General features: G+C 40.7%; 2 protein-coding genes and 1 long non-coding RNA gene across 6 annotated transcripts in view; 1 reads left to right on the top strand and 2 right to left on the bottom strand.

Moving 5' to 3' along the window:
• BTG4 (BTG anti-proliferation factor 4) overlaps positions 1 to 24120 on the top strand; it is a 117154-nt gene that overhangs the window by 55911 nt on the left and 37123 nt on the right. The window lies entirely within an intron of this gene.
• Positions 4983 to 6123, bottom strand: LOC141488383 (uncharacterized). The gene is made up of 3 exons (XR_012468665.1): positions 6017 to 6123; positions 5447 to 5579; positions 4983 to 5184 (listed from the first exon to the last, which is right to left on the bottom strand). It is a non-coding gene; the product is annotated as an uncharacterized LOC141488383 (long non-coding RNA).
• Positions 15123 to 20534, bottom strand: LOC141488378 (uncharacterized). Its single transcript, XM_074188395.1, has 9 exons — positions 20270 to 20534; positions 19885 to 19984; positions 19291 to 19508; positions 17798 to 17959; positions 17245 to 17427; positions 16536 to 16641; positions 16052 to 16147; positions 15607 to 15766; positions 15123 to 15468 (listed from the first exon to the last, which is right to left on the bottom strand). The coding sequence occupies exons 1-9, from the start codon at positions 20501 to 20503 to the stop codon at positions 15249 to 15251; spliced, it is 1479 nt and encodes a 492-aa protein (XP_074044496.1). The 5' UTR covers positions 20504 to 20534; the 3' UTR covers positions 15123 to 15248.

Here is a 24120-nt window from a genome sequence, read left to right as displayed (position 1 = left end):
ATCTTTGTCTCAATAATGCTTAGCACATAGTAGATGCTGAAAAATAGGTTGAATTGCACTGGAAAAATTCCTTGTTCAACTCAGCTGTGCAATGTCAACTAGATTAATTTGAGTTAAGTGCATTGATACATCAATTCAAATTGCTCCTGGGCAAGCAAAGCCAATAAAATTAAGAGCATTTAAAAGATCTTCTGCAAAGTTGAGGCAACCAATTTGCCAATTTTCTCATTAGAAAGATTAAATTCAGAGCTGGTGATATTACTTTGCAACTGAGGGTTTGGAAGTTCATATAGTGCTATTCCTCTTCCATTCTCTGTCACCTTCTTTCTGACAGTTTGGTTTGCTTTGACTGCTGGGAGATCATCACTTAGGTGAGATTCCAATGTGTTAAAGCTTACTTTGATTTGAGGTGTGAGGAACTGCAGCATGGAGAGACCATGTTGGTAAATCACAAACTCCCTTGCAGAAAGGTCTGATGGATTCATTGGAACCAGCTCACTTCTCTGACTTGCCTGAGGGTAGAGGTGCCTCTGGAAAATACTTCTGAAGTCTGCAATGAGAAACATTCATGGGGAATAGAGTGAGAAACAGGCTTGGGGAATGCTCACTGACCCTTCTGGTTCAAATAATTATTAAAGAAAATAAGAGCACTACTGTCAGGTTTGCCATCATGAAGCATCACATATGCATTAGTCAAATCAGCAAACATTTGTTGAATGTCTATAATAGAACAGAGATAAGGCACTGTAGTTGTTAATGGATAGAATACCAGGCCTAGAGTCAGGAAGATCTGAGTTCAAATGTGGTCTTAGACACTTATTATGTCTGTGATCCCAGACTAGTTACTGAGCCCTGTTTGTCTCAGTTTCCTCATCTGTAAAATGAGCTGAGAAAAAAAATGGCAAACCATTTTATTATCTTTGTTAAAAAAACCCTAAATGGGGACCCAAAGAGTAGGATATCACTAAAAACAACTGAACAACTATACTTAGTACTAAGCCTTAGCCCTTCCCATAGGTCCAGAGTGAAATCCCTAAATTATAATAATTCAAGAGCATCAGACAACAGACTTTAATTTTCTACAGCTTCATTTCTACTTGCATCTAGGTTTTTGCCCTTTATCTAGTTAGGTTTAATGTGAACAAGCATATAAGATTTATAAAGAAGAGGTGCTCTTGTGGGGAGGGGAGTTTCCTGGTTTTGGGGTGCAACTGTCTATCAGTTCAGCTCCCACTTGGTAAGCTTGAAGCCTGCTGTCAAAGGTCTTTGGCAGAGTTCAGAGGCACTGGACTTTGTTTCCATCAGCACAAAAGGGAAGAAGTATTTTGCTGAGCAACTTTCTCAGACTGTCTGGAGTCAGAAGACAGATTTCTGTTTGTTGTCTTGATTCCAGCTGTATAAAATTTCTTAAATCTTTTACTTTACTCACACGTGCTTTTTCTCTACTCAAATTGTAAGATTCTTAATACCTTTCACCTATACTACAGTAATCTAATTTACATTCTTGCTTGCTGTTGTCTCTCTAAGCCATCTTCCACAGTTATCAGAATAATCTTCTAAGGCACAAGTCAGGTCATGTCACTCCTTAACTTAAAACAAAACTCCAAAACTTCAGCAGAGCCCTATTACCTCTCTAGGATGAAATACAGACTCCATGATCTGATATTTTAGCCATCCACAATCTAGCTCTAATATATCTTTCCATTTTAGTTAATTTTACTCCACTTCATGGACATTGACTCTAACTTTCTATGTTATAGTCAAACTGGACCACTAGATATTCCCTGAATTTAGCTTGAATTTGCAGAGCCTGTTTTCCATTCCCAGAATGCACATCCCCCTTCTCTCTTCTTTTCAGGGCCCTTTCCTAGAAGACTCAGCTTAGGTGCCACCTCCTCTTTAAACGTTCCCAGATCTCTCCAGTTGTTAATCTCTTTCTTATCACTTTACCAAATACTTCTTGTTTACTTCTGTGTACATGTTTTTGCAATCTCCTAATAGAATATAAGCTCCTAGAGGCTATTTTGTTTTTGTCTTTGTATTGTTGTTAAATCAAAGAGCATTCAAGTGCCTACCATGTGCTTAAAACCAAATATGAAGAAGGAAACAATCCCTTCTCAGAGGGATTGTTTGTTTTTTTAACAAGGCTATAGGGTTAAGTGACTTGCCCAAGGTCACACAGGCAATTATTGTCTGAGGTTGGATTTGAACTCAGGTCCTCCTGACTCTAGAGCTGGTGGTCTATGTACTGGATACCCAGCTGCCCCCAGAGTTGACATTCTAATGGGGGAGAGACAAGTATATATATAGAAGTATAAACAGAAATTTAAAGAGAATACATGCAAATACATACAATGTAATTAAGTCTAAAGTAGAAGGGAGGGAGGACATGAGCAACTGGGATCAGGAAGGTTCATGTAGAAGGTGGTTTCTTAACTTAGGTTTTGAAGGAAAAGAGGGATTCTATAAGGTATAAGTGAGAAATGGGGGGGGGCGGTACATTCCAAACATGGATTCTAGCCAGTGAAAAGGCATGGAAATGAGAGCTGTAGAGTCTTGTGTGAGGAATAGAGAAAAGACTGGTTTGGTTGTATTACAGAGTATAGTTGGAGTCTCATGAGGCTAGATAAATTGGCACCAGGTTCTGAGTGACTTTAAAATCTAAAAAGAGGGGTATATTTTATCCTAGAGGCAAAATGAAGTCACTGGAGTTCATTGAGTAGGGGAATGTCATATCTTTGCTTAAGGAAAATCAATTTAGTAGTAGTATGGAAAATGGACAGGGTATGGATAGACTAGAGAGGCAGGAAGACCAATTAGGAAACTTTTGCAATAATCTGGACAAGCTCAGCTTAGGTGCCACCTCCTCTTTAAACGTTCCCAGATCTCTCCAGTTGTTGATCTCTTTCTTATCACTTTACCAAATACTTCTTGTTTACTTCTGTGTACATGTTTTTGCAATCTCCTAATAGAATATAAGCTCCTAGAGGCTATTTTGTTTTTGTCTTTGTATTGTTGTTAAATCAAAGAGCATTCAAGTGCCTACCATGCGCTTAAAACCAAATATGAAGAAGGAAACAATCCCTTCTCAGAGGCTGAAATAGGGTGGTAGCTAAGAGTAGAGAAAGGGTCAGAAGGAAGAGATTTCACAGAGGTAGAAAGAGTAAAACTTGAGAGATGATAGACTATGTAATTGAAGGAGATGAGGAGACATGGAGATGAGAAGATACGATCCAAGTTACAAACCTGATCTACAGGAAGGATGATGGTGCCTTCAACAGTAATAGGTTAATTGGAAGGGGGAGAGTTTGATTGGGAAAGATAAGTTTTGGACATACTGTGTTTGTGAGTTGTCACTGTAATATCCAATTTGCAGTGTCTAATAGGCAATTGGTAATGAGGAACTGATGTGTAGGGAACAGACTGGGGCTGGGTATATAGATTTGCATGGAAAGTGTCTTGATCATAGTTGGCACAAAAATACTTGTTGGATTGAATTGTAGTCTGTTAGTTGTAGGATATCTTCTTGCTTCATGCTCTCCCAAATTACCCCAGTCCAAGATTCTACTGGAAAATTTTGCTTTCAATAACAGGATCTGGTACAAAGCTCTTGGTATTCTTTCATCCTGATAGTGGCCAAATTTGTCTGTTAAAGGCATAAGCAGGGGTGGCTAGGTGGCACAGTGGATAGAGCACCGGTCCTGGAGTTAGTACCTGAGTTCAAATGCGGCCTCAGACACTTAATAATTACCTAGCTGTGTGGCCTTGGGCAAGCCACTTAACCCCATTGCCTTGCAAAAAAAAAAAAAAAAAACAACCTAAAGGCATGAGCAGGTGGAGAAAGTTAGAAGAGAACAAGTTTGAGCAGTAATTAGCCCTCACCTGATTTTTGTTCCTCATCCTTGAAGTCTTGGCAATGACTTTGGGCTCCTTTCAGCATTTGTGTGAAGGTCTTCAATAATGGGGCCAATAAAGGACAGGCAACAGCCTCATCCCTGAGGGAAACAGCATCTTCCCCATAGAATCTGCCTCCTGGGTAATTCTCCAAACATACAGGGTTCCTGGAGATGAGAATCTGCAATACCCACTGTGGCATTCAGACCACAGACAGCTGGGCCAGTATAAAGTCCCGTTTGCTACACAAGGTTCAGTGGTATATATCTCTTGTTCTTCACCAATTAAATATACCCATGATTTCCCCTCTCTTCCTATTCCCCCCAAATTGGATAATCCACCCATCCCTCATAAAAAAGGTACCTGGATTTGTAAGAGCTGGAGGCGGTTCAGGTCCCTTATGTACTGTAGCTGACTAATGGCCCCATCCAAGGAACCTTGTATTTCCCGAACTAGTGCCTGGAACTCACCAGAGAGTTGCAGAATAACCTAGGATAGAGAAATCTTAACCAATGGCTTAATTAAAATTGCTCTTCTATCATATGTCACCCATACATATAGACTAAATCCTACTCCAGAAAAATAAATCTAAAAGGGTACTTAGGAAGAAAGTGGGATACCAGTCAAACTATCCAGTCCGGAATTGAACCTAGGTTCTCATCATTTGTATAGTTGAAGCACTAGTCCTTTTTAAGATGCCTTGGAGGTGGGGCAGCTAGGTGGTGAGGTGGATAGAGCACTGCCTTGGAGTCAAGAGGATCTGAGTTCAAATATGGCCTCAGATACTTAATAATTAGCTAGCTGTGTGACCTTAGGCAAGTCACTTAATCCCATTGCTTTGCAAAAAACAAACAAACAAAAGCAAGTTGCCTTGGAGAAATTAATGTTCAAGTAGGTAATTGAACCAGATCATTTATATCAAACTCAAACACCATATTGACTTAGAAAACCACGAAGTAGCATTATGTTTTATAGTATTTTTATTTATTTTGTTAAACATTTTCCAGTTATAATTTAATTTGGTTTAAATGATCTCTGAATTCCCTTCTAGTGCTGAGATACATAATTGTGTGAGCATTGCCCTCCCACTTCAATTATTCTAAAGCCTTACCTTTATAGTTCTATGCCAGCCCTGTTTGCTCTGATATTTGCTCTGCCTCCACATTTCCTTCTCTTGACCATGCAGTTGACAACCTTCCTGCCTGAGTTTCTCCATTGCTTGTTCCAGTCCCTGAAGGACCTTTCTCACTCCCAGAGTCACTTGTGCCTCCTGTTCCCATTCTTTTCTGTCTGCTGGGGAGGACAAAGAAGAGAGGAAAATAAAGCGGTTGTTCAGGATGAAGGCTGGGGATATGGATGATGGCCTCATGCTACCCTAAGTCACTGCCAGAATAAATTTCTAGATCTTTTGCCAAATCTTAGAAGGGAATGGTGTTGCATTCCCCAAACAAGATGAAGCATCTGCCTGTACAGTTATGGGAGAGCTCTGATTGCCATCCTGGGATTTGGGGAATACTTATTTGAGTGAGATGTCCAGGTTTTTTCTTCCCACCTTGTGAGAGTAGCACAAGCTTCAGGGAGTAGGGCATTAGGACTCTGGCTCTCCTCTGGGCTTCCTGAAGTGAACTGAACTCCATGTCACAGCAAGTTTGTTCAACTACCCTCAATCTATCTTGAGGCAGCAACTAGGTATAGCAATAAAGAAGCAAATGGTCAGAAGGCAATACCTCCATGAGAATGCATTACAACATCTAGTCTCTATCCTTTAAATTGTGTAATTTTGAAAAATCAGAGTGATGGAATTCTTTATTATTATTATTATTATTTTTGCTTTTGCAAGGCAAATGGGGTTAAGTGGCTTGCCCAAGGCCACACAGCTAGGTAATTATTAAGTGTCTGAGAGCAGATTTGAACCCAGGTACTCCTGACTCCAAGGCCGGTGCTTTATCCACTGCGCCACCTAGCTGCCCCAAGTGATGGAATTCTTGGGACTTATTTCTACATTTTTTGGTGTCCCTGTTGATGTTCTTGGAGAAAGGCTCCAGAAACAAACATTAAAATAATGCTTGCAACTTCAAGGGTTTAGGGTCAGGTGAGAGGAATAGGAACAATATTGTCTCACTTCCAAGAGTGTATCCCAGTTGTGAGTCTCAAGGAACTCCTGGCTAAGAGCCTGTAGATCTTCCATAAGTCGATCCTCATCCTCCTGCTGGTGGCACCAGTAGAGCTCTCGGGCTCCCAGCTCCTTTTCCAGTAAGACAGTCTGGAAAATATGGTATACTCAGGCCTCCTTTGTGTTAGGCTATTCTCAAGTTCTCTGCCATGTGTGAATTCTCCATCTAGGCCAAGGATCCCCAAAGCAGATGAAGATGCTAACTTTTCCCCCCCATGCCTTTTTCCACCCACCAGTATCCATCTTTGTCCCAGGTTGATGAAACAGTTGGTACAGAAAAATAACATTAAAGATCTTTATTCTCTTTCCCCTCACAGAGACACTAGTGTCACCAGGATAGGGTGTGGAGTTGTATATTATGCCACAGGACAGGATATTAAGTTATATAGAAGCAGTTTGGGGAGAGCAGGATTGTTACATATCATCCTTTTCTATTTCTAGGTCTGCTACCAGGATTAGAGGATAGTGAAATCTCTTCTCTGTAGCATTTTGATTTAAGAATTCTTTCCCTCCCCCCACTTCTCAACAATCTTCACTTACCAGGTTGGAATCTTCTACTCCTCGAGGCAGGACCCCTAGTACTTGGACTATAGGCACCACCACTCCAATACTGGGGTCAATCTGGGCACCAATGACTGGACCAGGTTTTCCTGTCATGGGGTCGATGGTTCGGGAGCCAATAGAAATTGGAATAAGACCTGTGGGCACCCCCCCCCCCCCAGCTTTAGTGACCACAGTTAAATGGGAGAGAATCTAGAAAATGAGGAAGAATCTGAAGCACTTGAGACTGTTTCGACTCTAATATCCCATCTGCTACTGTGAGTTCTGAGCCAGATTTAAGTGACTTCTGTAGTAGTTATAGGTTCTGGTGAGACTGAGACCCTTTACCACTTGGGTTCCTTTTCCAAAAAAAAAAAAAGATCAATCCTTATTTGATAAGAGATTGACCTTAAATGGGTTTTTGGAATGCTTTATATTTGTTCAGGCAATATCAGAATCATAATTCTCACTACCTTTGCCATCAGCATCCTCCATGGTGCCCGCCAGTGGAATAAATTGACCAGAGTCCCAGTTGCGCTTCATGCCCAGAATGGGTACCAACAGCCCTGAACCAGCAGGGTCTGGGATTTTCATCCCAAACACAGCTGGCATCCACACTTCTGTTCCAGGATACTGGATCATCCCTAACACAGAAAGTATCAGAAAGTAGTAGGGTTAAAGTGTATACTCCCCTTTAGGCTCAAAGGATCATTTCTTTAACAAGAGAGGTATCCTAGGAAATATTCACTGTTTGCTATTTGGGTTCAACTTTGGGTTCAAAAAGAAAGACTAACTTCCTATTCCGGTGTTTTGAACCTCTCTGGAGAAGTCAGATGAAAAGCATGGGTTAACATTAATATATTACTTTGGAAGCTGATGGTAATATTTTTGTACCATATAGACACAGAGAAGAACTGAATTTCATACAAGCAAGCAGGTTTGGTTCAATGGATGGAAATTAGAAGCCTGTTCTAGGAATTAAAAATTGAAAAGGACCCAGGAGACCAAGTTTTAGTCCTGGCTGTGCTATTAACTCACTGTGCAATGGGACCTGGGAGAATTTGTTTGATTTCTCTGTGCCTCAACTCTCCATTTGTACAATGAGAATAAGAATGCCAATCTTACCTACCTCACAGGGATGCCTTGAAGATCAAATGAGAGATCATATGAAAAACCACTTAGAAAAGTACAAGGTGCCATACAAATATAAAAAATTTTCAAGGGAATGAGTAAGTGAATAAGAAAGATGAGAGGTTTTACTGACTGAGATAGAAGCCAAATATTCATAGGACAGGGAACACCTACTTTGGAAGAGAAGCTGGGAAATGAATATGGGGAGTACTATGTTACATAAAAATAAAATTCGTTTATTTTGATGGAGTTATAAGAATGCAGAATCCTATTTCCCACTTGTCAGGTAACATGGGTCCTCTGAAAGATAGGGTCTGGTGACTGGGATTTGAGGGGGAGAGGATGGAATTTTTTCCATTCCATAAAATGTATTTAGGAAAAATTTCATTTATTTTTTGCTCATATGTCTGCTGAATCTACTATGAGTGTGGCTAATATGCCCAGCTTAGCCTCAAGCTCGGGAATTGAACAAAAAAATAGCATTTTGGACCTGGGGTTACCTGAGCTATGATACCTCATATTATAATTAGCTACATACCCATCTTGCCACCAGTGACTTTGATACCAGATGCTGCGTTGAGCTGTCTTTCCAGTCTTTGAACTTGGTGCAAAAGATGGTACAGACTTAAGGAGAGAGACTGCCTCAGGTCCCTGGCTGCAACTTCCATCTTTCCATGCTCCCTGAATCCTGGGTTCTCCCGAATTTGCTGTAACACTTCCATCATGTGCATCTGAGCAGCCAACACATTGGCATCCAATAAGGCCTGAGGACCTCCTGCATGGGGTACTATCCGACCCTCCTGTAGACAAGCCCCTCGAAGCCAGGCTGACTTCCCACTCAGTGGCTCCACAAAACAGTCCCCAGGCAACAGGAGGCTTCCTGAGGTATCTTTCAGGCCTCCCAGTAGAAGTACCTCACCTGGAAGTAAAAAACTGAGAGGTAGAAATGGAAGATGCACAATAAGGTAGCCCAAAAGAGATAGACAGAGGGAGGAGAGATGTGAGTAGGGAAGTATGAGGTTGATAGAAGAAGGGGAGAAATAAGACACAGAAAATGGAAGCGTTGCTAAAAATGGAAGGAGAAAGATAGATAGATGGCCCCAATGGGACAAGGGCAATGGAAGCAAGATTGGAAAAGCAAAGAAAAATGTGAGGAGAAGGGTGCATTTTTTATCAATAATGATGAAGAATAAACTTTCTCAAGAAACCATTTTAACCCTTTCCCTTTTACTATTCTTTTTCTTTTCCTAAAAAGTACTGATTTGGGAAATTGGTAAGGGAGATGCAATAGACAGAACTTAAAAGGTGTGATGCAGGTAAATTCTAAAGTAGAGGTCATAGTAGGGAGAACATGAAATTAGGATTAGACAAGGACTAGGACATGGGAAATCATGGGACATCAGGTATAGGATGTAGGGAAAGAGAGTGGTGGGATTGGAGTAGAATTGGTAACCTGTGTTTTCATCCAACCCAACTCCTAGAATTGGAGAGATGCTTCCTGTGATTGGATCTTCCATGGGACCTCCCATTTCTATGGGTGCCAGGGTCTTTGTAAGAGGGTTGCAATATGTTCCTCCAATAGCAAGCCATTTTCCAGTTTCAGGGTGAACAGTCACAGCCAAAACAGGTACCTCCAGCCCAGTTTCAGGATCTGTCATAAGCCCCCCTAGTTGAGATGTCCTGCTTGACTGAAGGGCTGGCAGACATGTGATCACAGGGGTGCTGGTAGTAGGACAGATAGGATAGGAAATATAGGAAAGGATAGGGCTTTTCGTTGTTCGAACACCACCTAGACAAGCAGACAAAAACAGCTGGGATCGCTTTCCTACTACTGCAATGTAGATGGACAGAGAAGACTAGGTATTCTTTTCCCTTTCCCAACCCAGATTGCTCTCTATTACTCTGATCCATGGGTATTCCCACTGTATTGAATAGGAATACTATTGGAATGCAAAGAATGTGGTTCTTTATTCTATACTATGGTTAATTGTATGGTATAATTCTGTGCTTCATTCCCATTATAGCATATTTTAAGACCAAAACCTTATAAAAGAAGTAATCTGTCCAAGAAAATACTATTACAGAATTAATCTCAATAGAAATATCTGGGGCTGCATGGTTGGGCCCTTTGTAGTTCCTGATCATGATTTGGGGATATGAATGTCCTTTAATGGACTTTCTAGCTCAGATCTGTGGCAAGATCTAAAAAGAGTCACCTCTAATGCCTTTGGTTTACCTGCAGTTACATCTGTGGTGGGAACCAGGGTAGCATTCAGCAGGTCATAGCCTAAATTTCCTGCTTCTGGAAGCAACCTTTCTGTGCCTGGGTGGATGAAGTAGCCAGGAGGAATGGGCCCAGGATATCCATTAGTTGGGAGCATAGCACAGTTGGGGCCGGGTACCAGGAGCCCGGTGATGGGCTTCATGCAGGTGATATCCAGAATCCCTGAGCTATCTTCTGATATTGCAGAGAAAAGAGGTTGCCTGTGTCACACTATAACAACTGGACCAAGATGGAGTTTATTTGTTAGCAATTAAATGGATCTAACAAGACCTTCAAATCCTGCACTGAAAGACTGTGGAGCTTCCTGAGAACAGAAATCTGTTGACAGAGGTCAGAAGCTCCACAGTGGAAATGGGAAATACTGGAGTAGACTTTCAAATCCCATAGGCTACAGAGAGCTCACTGATCCAGGCAGAAAGTCTCAAGGAACAGTGTCTTCTTTCTTTAGAGTCCAGAGAAAACAATATAATGGGATTTCTTATTCATTTGTATCTTGCTTTGGGTAAATTTTGTTACATTTCACTTAAATCCTTGCTACAATTTAATATTTCCTCATTTTCTTTGCCATCTCTTTCATCTTTCAATTTTTACTTTCCCTATTTTTCCAGCCAGAACTTCTCCCTTATTTAATCTTTGTTTACATGGAATCTTGAAGGAGAAAGGCCTTCGAACATCTTGTGCTTTTACTTTTCCACCTGCTCTTCTTCTTTTTGTGGTAATATTGTGAAGGACCTGTAATTTTCTTGGGAGGGATTTCCTTGTCAGTTTATAGAAAGTTGCTTAGGATTGTCTTTTCAGACCACACTTTTATAGATCTAATGCTTTTGGGAATAAAAGGCAGACAATTATATGTGTGAAGGGGAGGAGGATGGGGCACTCTCTGAGTCCCAAATTGTGACGGGCCTTACCTGGTTGAAGCAGCTTGGCTCCTGTGCCACTCCCCAGGATCCCCCAGGCTTTTAGTCGTTGACCTTCACTCAGAAGAACCTGGGACAGACGGCCTATTGCTGCATCCACTTGGGGAGATTTCCTGCAACCATGGGGCAGGGTTCAATTTCTTGTTATTTTAGTGGCTGGTTAATGGGGAGGAATGTGCTCCACCTGTTTAGTTCTGAGATGTTAGGTTTGTCTGCCTTGCTTGGGTTCAGAGATTAGCATTTTAGAGAGATTTTCTAATTAATTTCTCTGCTGGTTCAAGAGACATTAATTCCACATTCTGGAGGGGGAATGAAACTTAGAGTAGCAAAAGGACTTAATTAATCTTAGCATTCTTGGGTGTCTAGGTATAGATGTCAAATAGAACTGGTAAGAAAAGCTTTGAAAAATTGCACCTCCTGTATCTTATTCTTCATCAGAGACTTTGAATCTTCATAGTAACACATGCTATTTGAGATAACAAAAGAAATATTTATGTGCTTTGGAAAACAATTTTTGTATTAAAAATGAGAGTACTTAGAAAACTGTTATTTAATAAGTATTGTCCCATTGTGTGTTTCACTTCAGCTGGCTACATCCCTTGCCCAACACATTGTTCTGGCTCCACTTTCAGGACATGTTATCTGGGTTTCTGGGCATTTTCTTATCCAAAGACCATCATGGTTTTAGAACTGATTTTCCTTGAAATATTGGTAACTTCCTATCCTTTTCATTCTGAATTCCCACCTTTAAGTACCTTAAATACCCACCTATCAGTATCCGGTATAGGCTGAGATTTCTTCTCTGATGTGGGATCTGTTTTTGCTGTCAGTAGCCTCTGGGCCTCCCTCAGGGCTGAGCCAAAGGCTGCCCACTGCAATTCCCTGGCTCTTAAGTCTTGGTGCAGTAGCTTCAGTTGTTGTCTCAGGCTCTCAGCATACTCATTTGCCAGCCCTTGTCTTCTCCTGGCCTCTTCTTCTGCCTCTTTTGCAGTTGCTTGGGCAGTCTGAGAACAGATCAGAGCAGGTCTGCTTGCTCCTAGGGCTTTCAGTAACCAGGGACAAGAGCAGCTGGATCAGGTAGGGCATCCCTTAATGGCCAGCAGCTAGGAAGCCCACATGGTTTCTGGATTGGTGGAACAGTATTGTGGCAAAGGATGTGAGAGAGTCCTGGAGACTAAGGGGCCATGAGCACTTTTATTTGGAGTCTTAAGACTGAGGTTTAAGTTACATGGATCAACCATGTGACATTGGACAATTTCTTTATTCTCTCTCATTTCCACAATTTCAAATTGGTATAGTGATATTTGCTTTACCAAAATGATGCCTACTTCACAGGGTTGTTGGGAGAAGAGTATTTTGTAAGTTGTTTAGTGTTCTTTAAATGATGATGATGAAGAATGAAGATTGTTATTATTATTATTATTATTTAAATTACCTGTGAATGCAGTACTGCAAATGGGGAGTGGGATGGGGGGCCAGCACAAAAGAGAAGGGAAAAGAGTGTAGTAAGGGTGGAAGGAATCATAGGGACATTGGGGAAAGGAGTAGTGAAGGTACCTGCTATGGAAACAAAGGACCTATATTCCCAAAATCTGAACCCTGGGTTGGGAGGACATGGATGTATTGAATAGGAAGAGACCTTTTAGAACCAAGGCTCTCTCCTCTGCCTGCCTGAGAGTGGCCAAGACATGAGCAGCCTGAGTATTTTAGCAGGAGTTCAATAATCCCAATTTTATAGTCCTCTAGGAATTCCAAAATTTTTTATTTGAAAACACCTGGATTGGAAAGAAACTAGGTTCTGTGTTTGATGCATTCAGTTACATTATTTTGTATCCATGGTTGGCATAATGGACTAAAATTGACAGATTCAGGTCCAGGTGCAAATCTTGAAGTTACCTGTTGTTGATCCTTCTGGATGCTTCTTAGGTCATTGTCTGTAGGGATTCGAAACTTCATGTACCACAGCTCCCGAAGAGAACTGACTTCTTTCAAAAGCTTTAGGTAGAGAAGTTTTAACTGGAAGAAAAGAGTGGACCACAGCTCTCTCTGACTAACCCTTTTAATGATATGACTGCATTGCCCCCTGCTGCCTATCAGTGGAGGGACTCTAGAAAAAGCAAAATTCCTTAAAGATGAATTGGAAAGGGAAAATGTCCCACATAAGAGGTGCTTAACATTCATCCTGGGATACCACTGGTCTGCTCACTAATAATAGTGAATATCACTCTCTCCTTCCCTTGATCAAGTGAGGCTGTGGCTTTTATGTGCCCATACAATCAGGACTTTTAGGATCTATTTGGGGATAGTAAGTTAAAGATGGAAGGGATCATCTAATTCAACTCGTTCTTTTTAAAAAAGAGGTCCAGACAGGTGAATTGTTTGACTAAAGTAACCCTTTAGAAATCACCTCTCTAGCTTCCCTATTGCTTTCTCTCTCTCTTACTGCTTCCATTGGGTTTCCTAAGTCTCTGAGGTTTGTGAAAATAGTCCTATATCACTGAAATTTCCTATCCCCTTTGCTCCTCCTGGTATCTTCTTGTCCACCCCATTTGATCTCTTCAAACTACTATTTCCCTGGGCTTGAGATCCTCCATATTCCTCTACTCAGGGACAGTGGTCTAACTTTCTGTCCTCTCTATCCAACTTTTCCTCCTCTTGTCACTCTCTCCTTGGGAGAAATGTGGCTCAAAGTTTCATTTACCTCCTCCTTGGTCTGACTCAGTTTGGCTGTCACTGAGAGAGACTGCCTCTGTAGGAGCCTGAAGAATGTGTTTGTATCAAACCACTCGAGGTCAAGCTGGTCTTCAGCTTCCCAGCACCCACCTACAAAGGGTTGGGGAACACAACATGGACTCTTCCTGGTGAGTGATTCAAGAGGAAGGGCTGTGATAAGGTTCAGACAGCACTTGTGTCTGGTGGAGTCACGGGTACATGGATTGTCAAACTCTCACCATGGTGTCTGACTATCTTCGGAATTGGAAAGCCTTGGTCAGCCTGGTCCTGTCTCACTGATGTCAGCAAAGTCCCAGGAGAGGAGTAGGTTTCCATGTTGTATTTTTGCTGATGCATCCGGAACAAAGGATAGGGAGTAGATTTTCTGGCCCAGCCCAAGCTATGACTCTGAGTCTGAGGATCATTTAGTGGAATGTGAAAAGGTAAAGAGGTCAGTTACCTCATTATGTAGAAGACTCTGAGAGGATCTAGGGACTAAGACAGTCAGACATCCTAGGATGATGGGTGACCATAACCCCAGTATAATAAACTCCAGAAGGAAGATAATGGCCTTTAAGAAATGGGACCAAGATACAACTAGAGTTGGTTTTGACAGTGATTTATTTCTCAGTATCACTCACCAGAAGAAGCAGGCAAAGTCCCAGGAGAAGGAAGATTAATCCAAGAACCACAGGCCAATCTGGTTTCTTCTGGGGTGTGAGAGTCTTTGCAATTCCAGTCTGAATCAGATATCTGGGTGTTGTGGGAACAAAGGGCCCATCCCCAAAACACTGACCCCCAGGAGGGAGGGCTCTGATGTACTGGATAGGAAGAAAGCTGTTAAAATTGTGACTCTATTCTGTCTGTCAGAGAAGTGATTAAATACAAGCAGCCCAAGCATTTATTTTATTTTTTTAAAATTTCATTTATTTAAAGCAATGGGGTTAGTTAAGTGACTTGACCAAGGTCATGCAGCTAGGTAATTATTAAGTGTCTGAGACCTGATTTGAACTCAGGTCCTCCTGACTCCAGGGCTGGTGCACTATCCACTGCACCACCTAGCTCCTCCCAGTCCAAGTTAACCCCAATTTCATAGTCCTCTAGGAATTTTAAGGTTTTTTACATTTGAAAATGGATTCCTATCTGGATCAGAAAGAAACTAAGTCCTGCATTTGGGGAAAGCTAGTCACATGGTTTTGCATTCATTGGTTGACATAGCTTCTTAATTTATCAGATCCAGATCCAGGTGCACATCTTGATGAGTATGGCACATATTTCTGGCATAACATATAAGCCACATAGACAATGTTATTTGTAAGTGAATTGGATTCTCTGGTTTATTTTTACTGGGGGGGGGGCGGCAGTATAGTTACAACCTATTCAGTCATACACAATTCCTCTCTGAACACACATTCTTGTATACACACATGAGCATGCACATACATGGTGTACACCCCCCCCCCCCCCACTGGGCTTCTAGTATCTCAGTCATCCTCAGGGTTCAAAACACTGAAAATGCCAGAGAAAGTCTAGAGCCACGGCATCACATTCTCTGAAAAAGCTATATTTCTGTGTGGGGTAATTATGAAAAAGTCCTTCATGGGGAAATAGAGGAAAGTATAAGATGATACATAAGTGTAGAAGGCAGACAAACCATCTTTCGATGTTTGTTACTGTTCAGGCGGAAGACATAGACCCCAGGTTGCTGAAACTGATGCAGGAAGAGGAAGGGTCTATGCAACCTGAGCAAGATGTTCTCAGTGAGGGCCCGAAAATCTCCCCAGTCGTATTCCCCAAGGGTATTGTACAGATGACCCCTAAGCACAGAGAGAAGAGAAATAATACTTTTACCATTTCCTCAATGCTTCATATTCTCCCTCCAGGGAAAAGAGAGAGTGATGGGAATGATGGGGAAATGCCACACACCAGTCTTCTGGTCTTGCTTGGGTACTCACAGGTCATATTCAGGGTAGTGTTCATGGGTCACTAGAAAGGCAAGAGTATCATGGGTATGGATGCAAGCTGTGGGGTTTAGGATGCCAGGTTCTTTGGAACTCAAATTCAGGGCCCAGAGAGAACTCAAGGCTTCACCACTGGATGCTTCTAAGGAAGAATCTGAAAGTGGGAGGGAAGAGTTAGTCATTACCCGGACCAATTTGGATCTGATTATGAGTGATCTTAAAGAAGATAATGGTATCCTAGAGAGATTATTCTGTTGTTGTTAGGGATGAACCCATGAAGTTTGGGGATAATTTCATTCATTGTTTATCTTGTAAAGGGAGGAACAGTGTAAGGTCCTACCTGAATTTACCACTGTTGTAGGAGCAAAGGGGTCATGTAGTACCTGATGCTACCAGCTTCTTGGAGTAGGGTAGCTAGGTTTGCCAGTAGGAGCCTCACCTGGGACTTGGACTGGAGGTCTAGGATTCCCAAGTGACTGATGAAGTGAATAAAGCAGTTCAGGCCCTGGTCTGGTCAATCCCAGAAATCCACGACCTAGAATGAGACATCAGGTTATGATATCTATATTGCCTTAGAAAAGAGTCTGCCTCACTCTGTGTCCTCCAGAATGGTCTGGATCTTTCCTTTTCAGATATAAAGGGGCAAAATATAATGGATTGAACCTAGAGACAGAACCTGAGATTATCCAGCCCTGGATTAGCTGGAGTTATATACAACCAAGATTTGGCTAATTACTATAAAGGGTTCATCTATGGAAGACATATGTCTCATGAAAATCTTGGTAGAGATATAGCTTTTTTTGGTAGGGACATAGCCTGCACACAGCAGAGACATGACCTACAAAACTGCAGACACAGAGTTCAGATACTAGGTATTTTGGAACTTAGGTTGCTTCCCTTACCCCAACTTCAAGTCTCCTTACCATCAGTCCTGATCACATATACAGGGGAAGATTCCAGGTTTTGTTCATAAGTACATGGAAACCCTGCAGCTCGAGGAGAGAGAGGCCTATCCAAGAAGTAAGAAAGCTAGAAATGAAGGAATAAGATATAATATGTTTAAGTTTTGGGGGTAATTTCATTCATTGTGTATCTTGCAAAGGGAGGAACATTCTAGGACCCTGCCTGAATATACCATATTTAGTTGTAGGAGCCATAGAGATATAGTCATGCAATACTTAGAAGTAGGGTAGCCACGTCTGCAGAATCCTGGGGGCAGAGCTTTGTTCTAGGGTCCAGGACTTTTGGTGCTGTCCTTTGTTTGTAGTGTTCAGACCTCTTCCTCTAACTTCCTCTCTATGCCTTATTTTCTTTCCTTGTACAATGAGCAAAATTATCTTTTATTCCTTCTTTTTCCCAAGGGAGTTTTTAGAATAAATTTTACTTTTAAAGAGTTATGAAGTGTTATATTATTTGTTTCAGGGATCTTGGCTGCAGCAGGGATATTACCAGTGACATTGATAGAGTTCGAGCTGTCTTGACTACTCCATAATCCTGTGCAGTCACATGTTTGTTTCTAGGGCTCTGGATATTATGGTTATACATGTCTGACAGTATCAAGAATGTATTTTCAATGTGATGTGGTAGGGGTTGGGCATCACAGACATCTTTGGTATGTGAGGTTCACAGTACCTGTCTGTCATCATCATCAATGGAGGAGATTCGTGGGATACCCTCATGACAGGTGAGCTGCAGGATGTGTCGTTGTCTTCCCTGGCATGGGGGAACACATTCTTCATCTAGGTCCATTCCCCAGCAAAGGCAGAGTCCCAGTAGTGAGTCAAAGCCATGGGCATGTCTTGGTGTAGCACAGACCTACACAAAGACATTCTTCCCTTGGCATCATCTTCCAAAGAACATCCTGACATAGAAGGGCTATGAGGATGATGTCCTTCATTCTTAAAGAAGACATTAGGGAGGTGATGCCATGACAAGCACATGAATTGAATTTAAGAGGTGCTGTGCTAAGTCACCTTTATCACTTTCTCCACAGAGCCATCTGGGTCCAATGACCAGATATTAATCAGGACAATCCTGGATGTGAGGTAATCAGAGTTGTGACTTGCCCGAGGTCATGTAGACAACAAATCATGGGTTATCCTATTCTTAAGGAATGTCTTATATAAAAATATTGTAACCTTTGGAGATGGAGAAGAAAAGACAAATTATAGAACAAGTTTTGTACCTCCTGGGCACAGTGACTAGTCCACTCTTCCTTGGTCAGACATTGCCCCTCCTGGTTCCGGGTAGCCCCATCCTTACAGATTCCATACTCCTGCTGGACACATCCAGAGGGCTCTCCTACATCTTTGTAACCAGGGAAGCATGGACACTGACCATCACTGGGCTGTGGAGAAAGTTCATATTTCTGATTAGATGGTGAACAATATATAGTCTTTCTTTTTTTTAAAATGTATTTATTTAGAAAAAATAGTTTTCAACAATCGTTTTTATAAGACTTTGAGTTCCACATTTTTCTCCCTCCCTTCCCTCTTACTCCCCTAGAAAGAGAGTAATCTCCTAAGGTTATACATGTATAACTATGCCAAATATATTTCTATATTGATCATATTGTGAAAGAAGAATCAGAACAAAAAGGAAAAAACATAAAACAAATTTAAAAAATTGAAAATAGTAAATTTTATACTACATCCTGATTCTATAGTTCCTTCTCTGTATGGGGAATGGTATTGTCCATCACATCCTTTAGAATAGTCTTTGTATATACATTTTTCCTTTAAAGTTCTTCTCAGATGTAATTCTTACATGAAGTTTTTCTTGACCTTCCTAATGTTAATACCTTTCCCTTTTTCATGAAATTTTATATTTCCCCAAATTTATTTTATATTTACTTATCTGTGTATATATTGTTTCTCCCCAGTAGAGTGTAAGATACTTTTATGCAAGACTTGTTTCTTTTTGTATTTAAAGTTCCTGGCCCAGTGCCTAGCACATAAAGCAAGCATTGAATAAGTGTTTGCTGAACTTATTAATGGAATGTAATTTCTCTCCCCACTAAGCTCCTTTCTCTTCTTTGTAAGCCTGACTTCAGAGATGGATTCAAATGTGGGCTTGTGGGAGGTAGAGAAAGTAAGGGCAAATTGGGGTTTGAGATTTGTAAGACTAGGGATAAGTTAGAGGAGAGGATCAAGAGTATTAGCTCATATTATATTGGAGTCCAATTACATATATTCCTTTCATGGTATGCATTTTCAGCAACTCTATCTAGCCTATTTATTTGTCTATAGAAAAAAGTTTATGACTTAGGCTTAGGTCAGGATATACGTGAGAGACAACTTGAAATCTCCATTTCTCTTGTTTCACTTAGAAACATAACAAACCTGAGCCATAGATATATCAAATTCCAATAGGACTTGAGGTGAGACTACAAGGAACAGGAATAGTGGCTAGCTTCCTCTTTCTTACCACTGAATATAATTCTTCCTCCTGTTCATCTGCTACTTTGGGTTTAGGAAAAGAGGACCAATGAGAGGTAGAAAAATGGAAGAGGGAAGTGGGAATGTACTTTGTATATACCAAAACGTCTAGAATTAAATTTCTGAATGAACTAGAATCTAGACTAGAAGCTCCTTAATGCGTTCTAGAGGCAAGTACATTGCCACTTTAAACCACATGGTGATTACTGTATACAGTGGTACTCATTGTCTTCCTCCTTACCTGGAACACTCGACCAAACCCTCGGCAGATACATGTGTCCTGCCCCTCCTCAGATTGTGTGGCCTCAGAACCACAGGGGAAACAGGCATCTTGGCCAGGCCAGTGGTTGAAGAATCCTCGTGGACATTTGTGGCAGTTAGAGAAATTACGGGGACCCTTAGAGGAAAGGAAGGTTCCAGGGGGGCAAGGAACAGATGGGAGGCCTGAGCAATGAAAACCTGCAAATGACAGACTTGTAAGAAGTAAGCCTTAGTAGTAAGCAAACCATAAGTATTTTCCTTTGGGAAATGGAGGTTCCTCTGACGGAAGAAATTACCCATCTGGAGTTGGGCGCTCTTTCCCGAGGCCTGGAAAATAGGTCTGTGAACATGTGTGAACAGTGTTCATGTAAGAACTTAGGTCTTAAAGTGGAAAATTATCTCCCTACCCCATTAAAGAGTTTTTAACAATGATTTGGAGCCTTGTCTGTCTGGAATCATTGAGAGATGGGAATTTCCTCTATAGACCTTTCTATATTTTCCTCTCCTATATCCCTATCCAACACTCTTTGGATAGATATAGGTCCTGGGTCCCATACCCTCCCAGCCCTTGTACCCTCTGGGCAGCTCTGCTGGCTCAGATCCTCTCTTCTTTTGCAGGGGATCTCCTTTCCGCAGTCCTGGAAATTCTGGGGAGGCAGGTGAAGCTTCTTACTCTGGCCAAGAGTGTTAAGAGAAGCAAAGAATAGCCAAAGGAGACATCTCTTCAGGATGCCATAAAGGGGGAAGGTTTTTCCCTTCTTATTAGTGAGGAGAGAGACAGAGATAATGAAAGACATAGAGGCAGAAATTGATTGAGATGGAGAAACAAGGAGGGAGATAATTCCACTGTCATCCAGTGCAGTGAGAGTAAAGCTAGAGAGATAGAGGTGGAGAGCACAAAGACAGCTTGTCAGGGAGATCTATAGCCAGATATCCTGTATACACCCGGATATACTTACATAGAAGCTCTGGGATGCTCTCACTGAATATTTCATTGGATTGAAAGTAGAGACATCTTGGTTGTGTAGCTTTGGTTCTGGCACACCTAGGGGCTTACATCCTTTGTGTCCTTCCTTCAGACTGCCAGTATAACTTGACAGTGAAAATGACTCATGTGTAGAGATGGTCCTAGGCATGGCAGGGAACATGTCAGGTGTCTGTCTTCTTGTGAAGGATAAGTGTGTTATATGCATCGTGGGCCTTCTGTGAAGTGCCCTGGATGGAGTCATTCAGGGAATCTGAAAGGAAGGGACATATGGCCTTTAGTGAACTTGCAGACTATTTCATGGAATCATGAGGATGCTCTGGTCCCTACCACAAATGGAGCCCTAGAAAGCCATATCCAGGTTCAAGACACATTTGGGGTCAAATTCAAAACTACAGCTTGCAAACGCAGATCAAAGCAAGGGAACACATTGGCCTGAAGCAAAGTTATTTAATGAAATTGGATAAAAAGATACAATTTACAAGGAAAAGTATTCTCTCCTCCACTTCCTCCTCTCTACTCTTAGGAGCATAGTCTCCCACAGATTCTCCTCACAACAGGTGGGAAAGGGAATACAAGTCCTGAAAAATTCACATCTAGGCCATGTCCTGGCTGGAATACCACCCTGGTACTGCTTCCTGCTTCTCTGTAGGACCACTAATGTCATCTTCTGGTCTGCAATTTATCCTTCTAGTCCTGATCTTTTTTCTTAGCTCAGGTTCCACATTTCCAGGTACCCCCAGGTCTTTTCCTGCTGCCTGCTGATATTTCATAAATACCTCAAATTCAGCACATCATCCTTCTTCCTTTAACTGCTTCTTCTCTTTTGACTCCATTATTTCTTTCTGTGGCATCATTCACTTGATCTTTATATCATGGGGTTATCTCAGAGACCCATCTAGTATAACCTGCACCTGATCAAAAATCTTTTCTACAACATACTGAGTAAGCAGTTATTTATCTTTTTCTTGAAGACATTCAATGATGGGAAATCTGTTATCTTTTAAGTCAGGCTATTCTACTTTTACATACTTCTAATTTTAGGAAGGTTTTTTTAACCCTCAATTCAATAAGAACTCAACAAATATGGTGCTTGCTATGTACTATGCATTGTGTTAGATGCTGAGGATACTTTGAAAATGAAAAATTAAAAGAAATGAAATAACCACTAATGCCAACTAGCTTACTTATATTCTGCTTGTAAACATCATGTAAATAGATAAATGCATATAAAACATATGCAAAGTAAATAGAAGAAAATTTTTGGGAGTAAAGATCACCTACTGCTATGGAGATCAAGAAAGGTCTGATGAATCAAATAGGTAGCTTAAACTTGATTAAAACATAATTGGGAAATATTTAACAAAATAAGCAAAGCATAGATAATAATAATAAGGTTTTCTAAGTCATTATATGACCCACAGGTTCCTTATATATGGATTAGGAGTCCCTGTTTCTATTTGAGTTTCATACCACTACAAGTAGAAGGTGGCATTTAAACTGAGCCTTGCAGGGGATAGGGATTCTGAGCAGTAGAAACATATAGGAAAATTATTCTAGGAATGGAGCACAGCCTATGTAATGAAATGGAGGCAGCAGATGAAGTGTTATGTACAAGAAACAGAAAGTAGGCCTGTTTGTAGAATGCAAGAAATGTAAGGTACTTGAGTGGAAATAATGAGAAATCAGTCTTGAAGGACAAGTTGGAACCAGATCATAAGGGGCTTTATGTCCTATAGAAGGATATTTTATTGTAGAAATAATAGGGAGTCACTATTATTTCTGATTGGGGATCAAATATAGTTAGATCTAAACTTTAGGAAGGTCAGTTTGGCAATGGATATTGGATGGAAATTGGATTGAAGAAGGGACAGATTAAAGACAGAGCAACCAATTAGTAAGCTGTTGCAAATTTGAGAAGCTATGGGAGTTTGATTAGGGTAATGAGCATATGAATGGAGAGCAAGGGATGGGAATAAGAAATGCTATGGAGATGGAACTGACAGGAATTGATAATTGGTTGTATATAGGGGTTTTAACTCTGAGTTTACAAATCTGAGTTCTTGGAAGGATAATGATGTTCATGACTGAAATAGGAAGTTTTGAAGAATACATTTTGAGTAGAAGATAACAAGTTCTGTTTTGGACATGTTGAATTTGAAATAATTTTGGAACATCTAAGTAGAAGTGCCCAATAGTTGATAATTTGGGATCAGAAGAGATTTAAATGCTATAGTAAGTGGATTTGGTAGACATTTGCACAGATGTGATAATTGAACTTATGGGAGTTGGTGAGATCAACTAGAGAGAGAGATCATAGAAAAGAGAAAAAGACTCAGGATATTAGTATTAGCATTTAGTTATATAGGCATAGAAGTCAGGGCTTGGGTAATGATCTAATGAAGGAAACTGATAAGGAACAGGTAGAAAGTGAAAACAGCATTGTGAAAACCCTAAGAAGCAAGAATAGGAAGAAGGTGCAAGCAGTAGTTTTAAATATTGCAAAGAAGTTAAGAAGGATGAAACCTGGGAAAAAGCCATTGGGTTTAGCATTTGAAAGATCCTTAATGATCTTGGAGGGAATAATTTCATATGTAGTCAAATTGCAAAGGGTTGAGAAGTGAATGGAATATGAAATGATATCTAGATGGAAATGTGAAGCAGGCCATTGGTAATAAATATATACAAATTTTTCTAAAAGTTCAGTAGTGAAAAGGATGTTTTTTGATGTCCTATGGAATCATTAATTTCCACTTGCTCAGTTCTAATTTTTAGGGAATTATTTTCTTCAATGAGCTTTGTAACTCCTTTTCCATTTGGTTAGTTCTACTTTTTAAGGAGTTGTTTTCTTTAGTGAATTTTTGTACATGTTCCATTTTTTTACCAAGTTATTTACCATTTTACCATATTTACCATTACTTTACTAAGTTATTGATTTTTTTCATTTTCCACAATTTTTTCTTCTAGTTCTCTCTTTTGATGTGTAAAATCTTTTTTTGAACTTTTTGAGGAATTGTTTTGGAGGCTGTGACCAATTCATATTCTTGTTTGAAGCTTCACATGTAGCTGTTTAAACATTGTTACTCTCTTCTGAGTTTGTGTTTTGATCTTCTATGTCATCCTAGTAGCTTTCTATTGTGGGGATCTTTTTTTGTTTTGTTCATTTTTTTCCATTCTATATTGTGACTCTTGATTTTATGTTAAAGTTGGACCTTGCTCCTGGGGTTGGATGAGACACTGTTTCTAGTTTTTTGAAGTTAACCTATTGTGGCAGGAGCGTGGGACCTTGCTGATGTGTAGGGAGGCATGAAGTCTTGCAGTTGGTGGGGCCTTACCTTTGGCTAGGGGTGCAGGAGCTTGCCACTTACCTTGCCAGGGACCTTCACCAGGGCTTGGGATCTTGCTGTTGGTTGTTGGGTCCTGATCTGTTGCTGGCTTGCTTAGATACTGCCTGCACTAGACAGTGCTCCTTTTTTATGCAAATGAGATATACCTTCCTGCCAACCCTCTGTTATCTTGGGCTGGAGAACTGCTTCATCCTGTCCTTTTGTTGGTTATAATGCTCCAGAATGTGTTTTTAGCCATGATTTTTTTTTTTTTTATCATTTTTGGAGATGAATTTTGGAGAATTCAGGTAAATTCCTACCATATTCCACCATCTAATAGTGAAAGGGATGGTGGCCAAACCTAGGCAGATTTGTATGCAGCAAATGGATAAAGAAAAATTGAAGTTAGAAAGAAAGTGAAGATGATTGAATGAGAAAGCTTGCCATTAGATCTCTTGTCTATCCTTGTTGGTTGTGGGTTCAGTGGATTTATTCACTC

This window comes from Macrotis lagotis, chromosome 1, assembly GCF_037893015.1.
Source record: "Macrotis lagotis isolate mMagLag1 chromosome 1, bilby.v1.9.chrom.fasta, whole genome shotgun sequence".
Classification (NCBI taxonomy): Eukaryota; Metazoa; Chordata; class Mammalia; order Peramelemorphia; family Peramelidae; genus Macrotis; species Macrotis lagotis.
The sequence above is the reverse complement of the archived record's forward strand: the minus strand, read 5'-3'. Positions and strand labels throughout refer to the sequence as shown.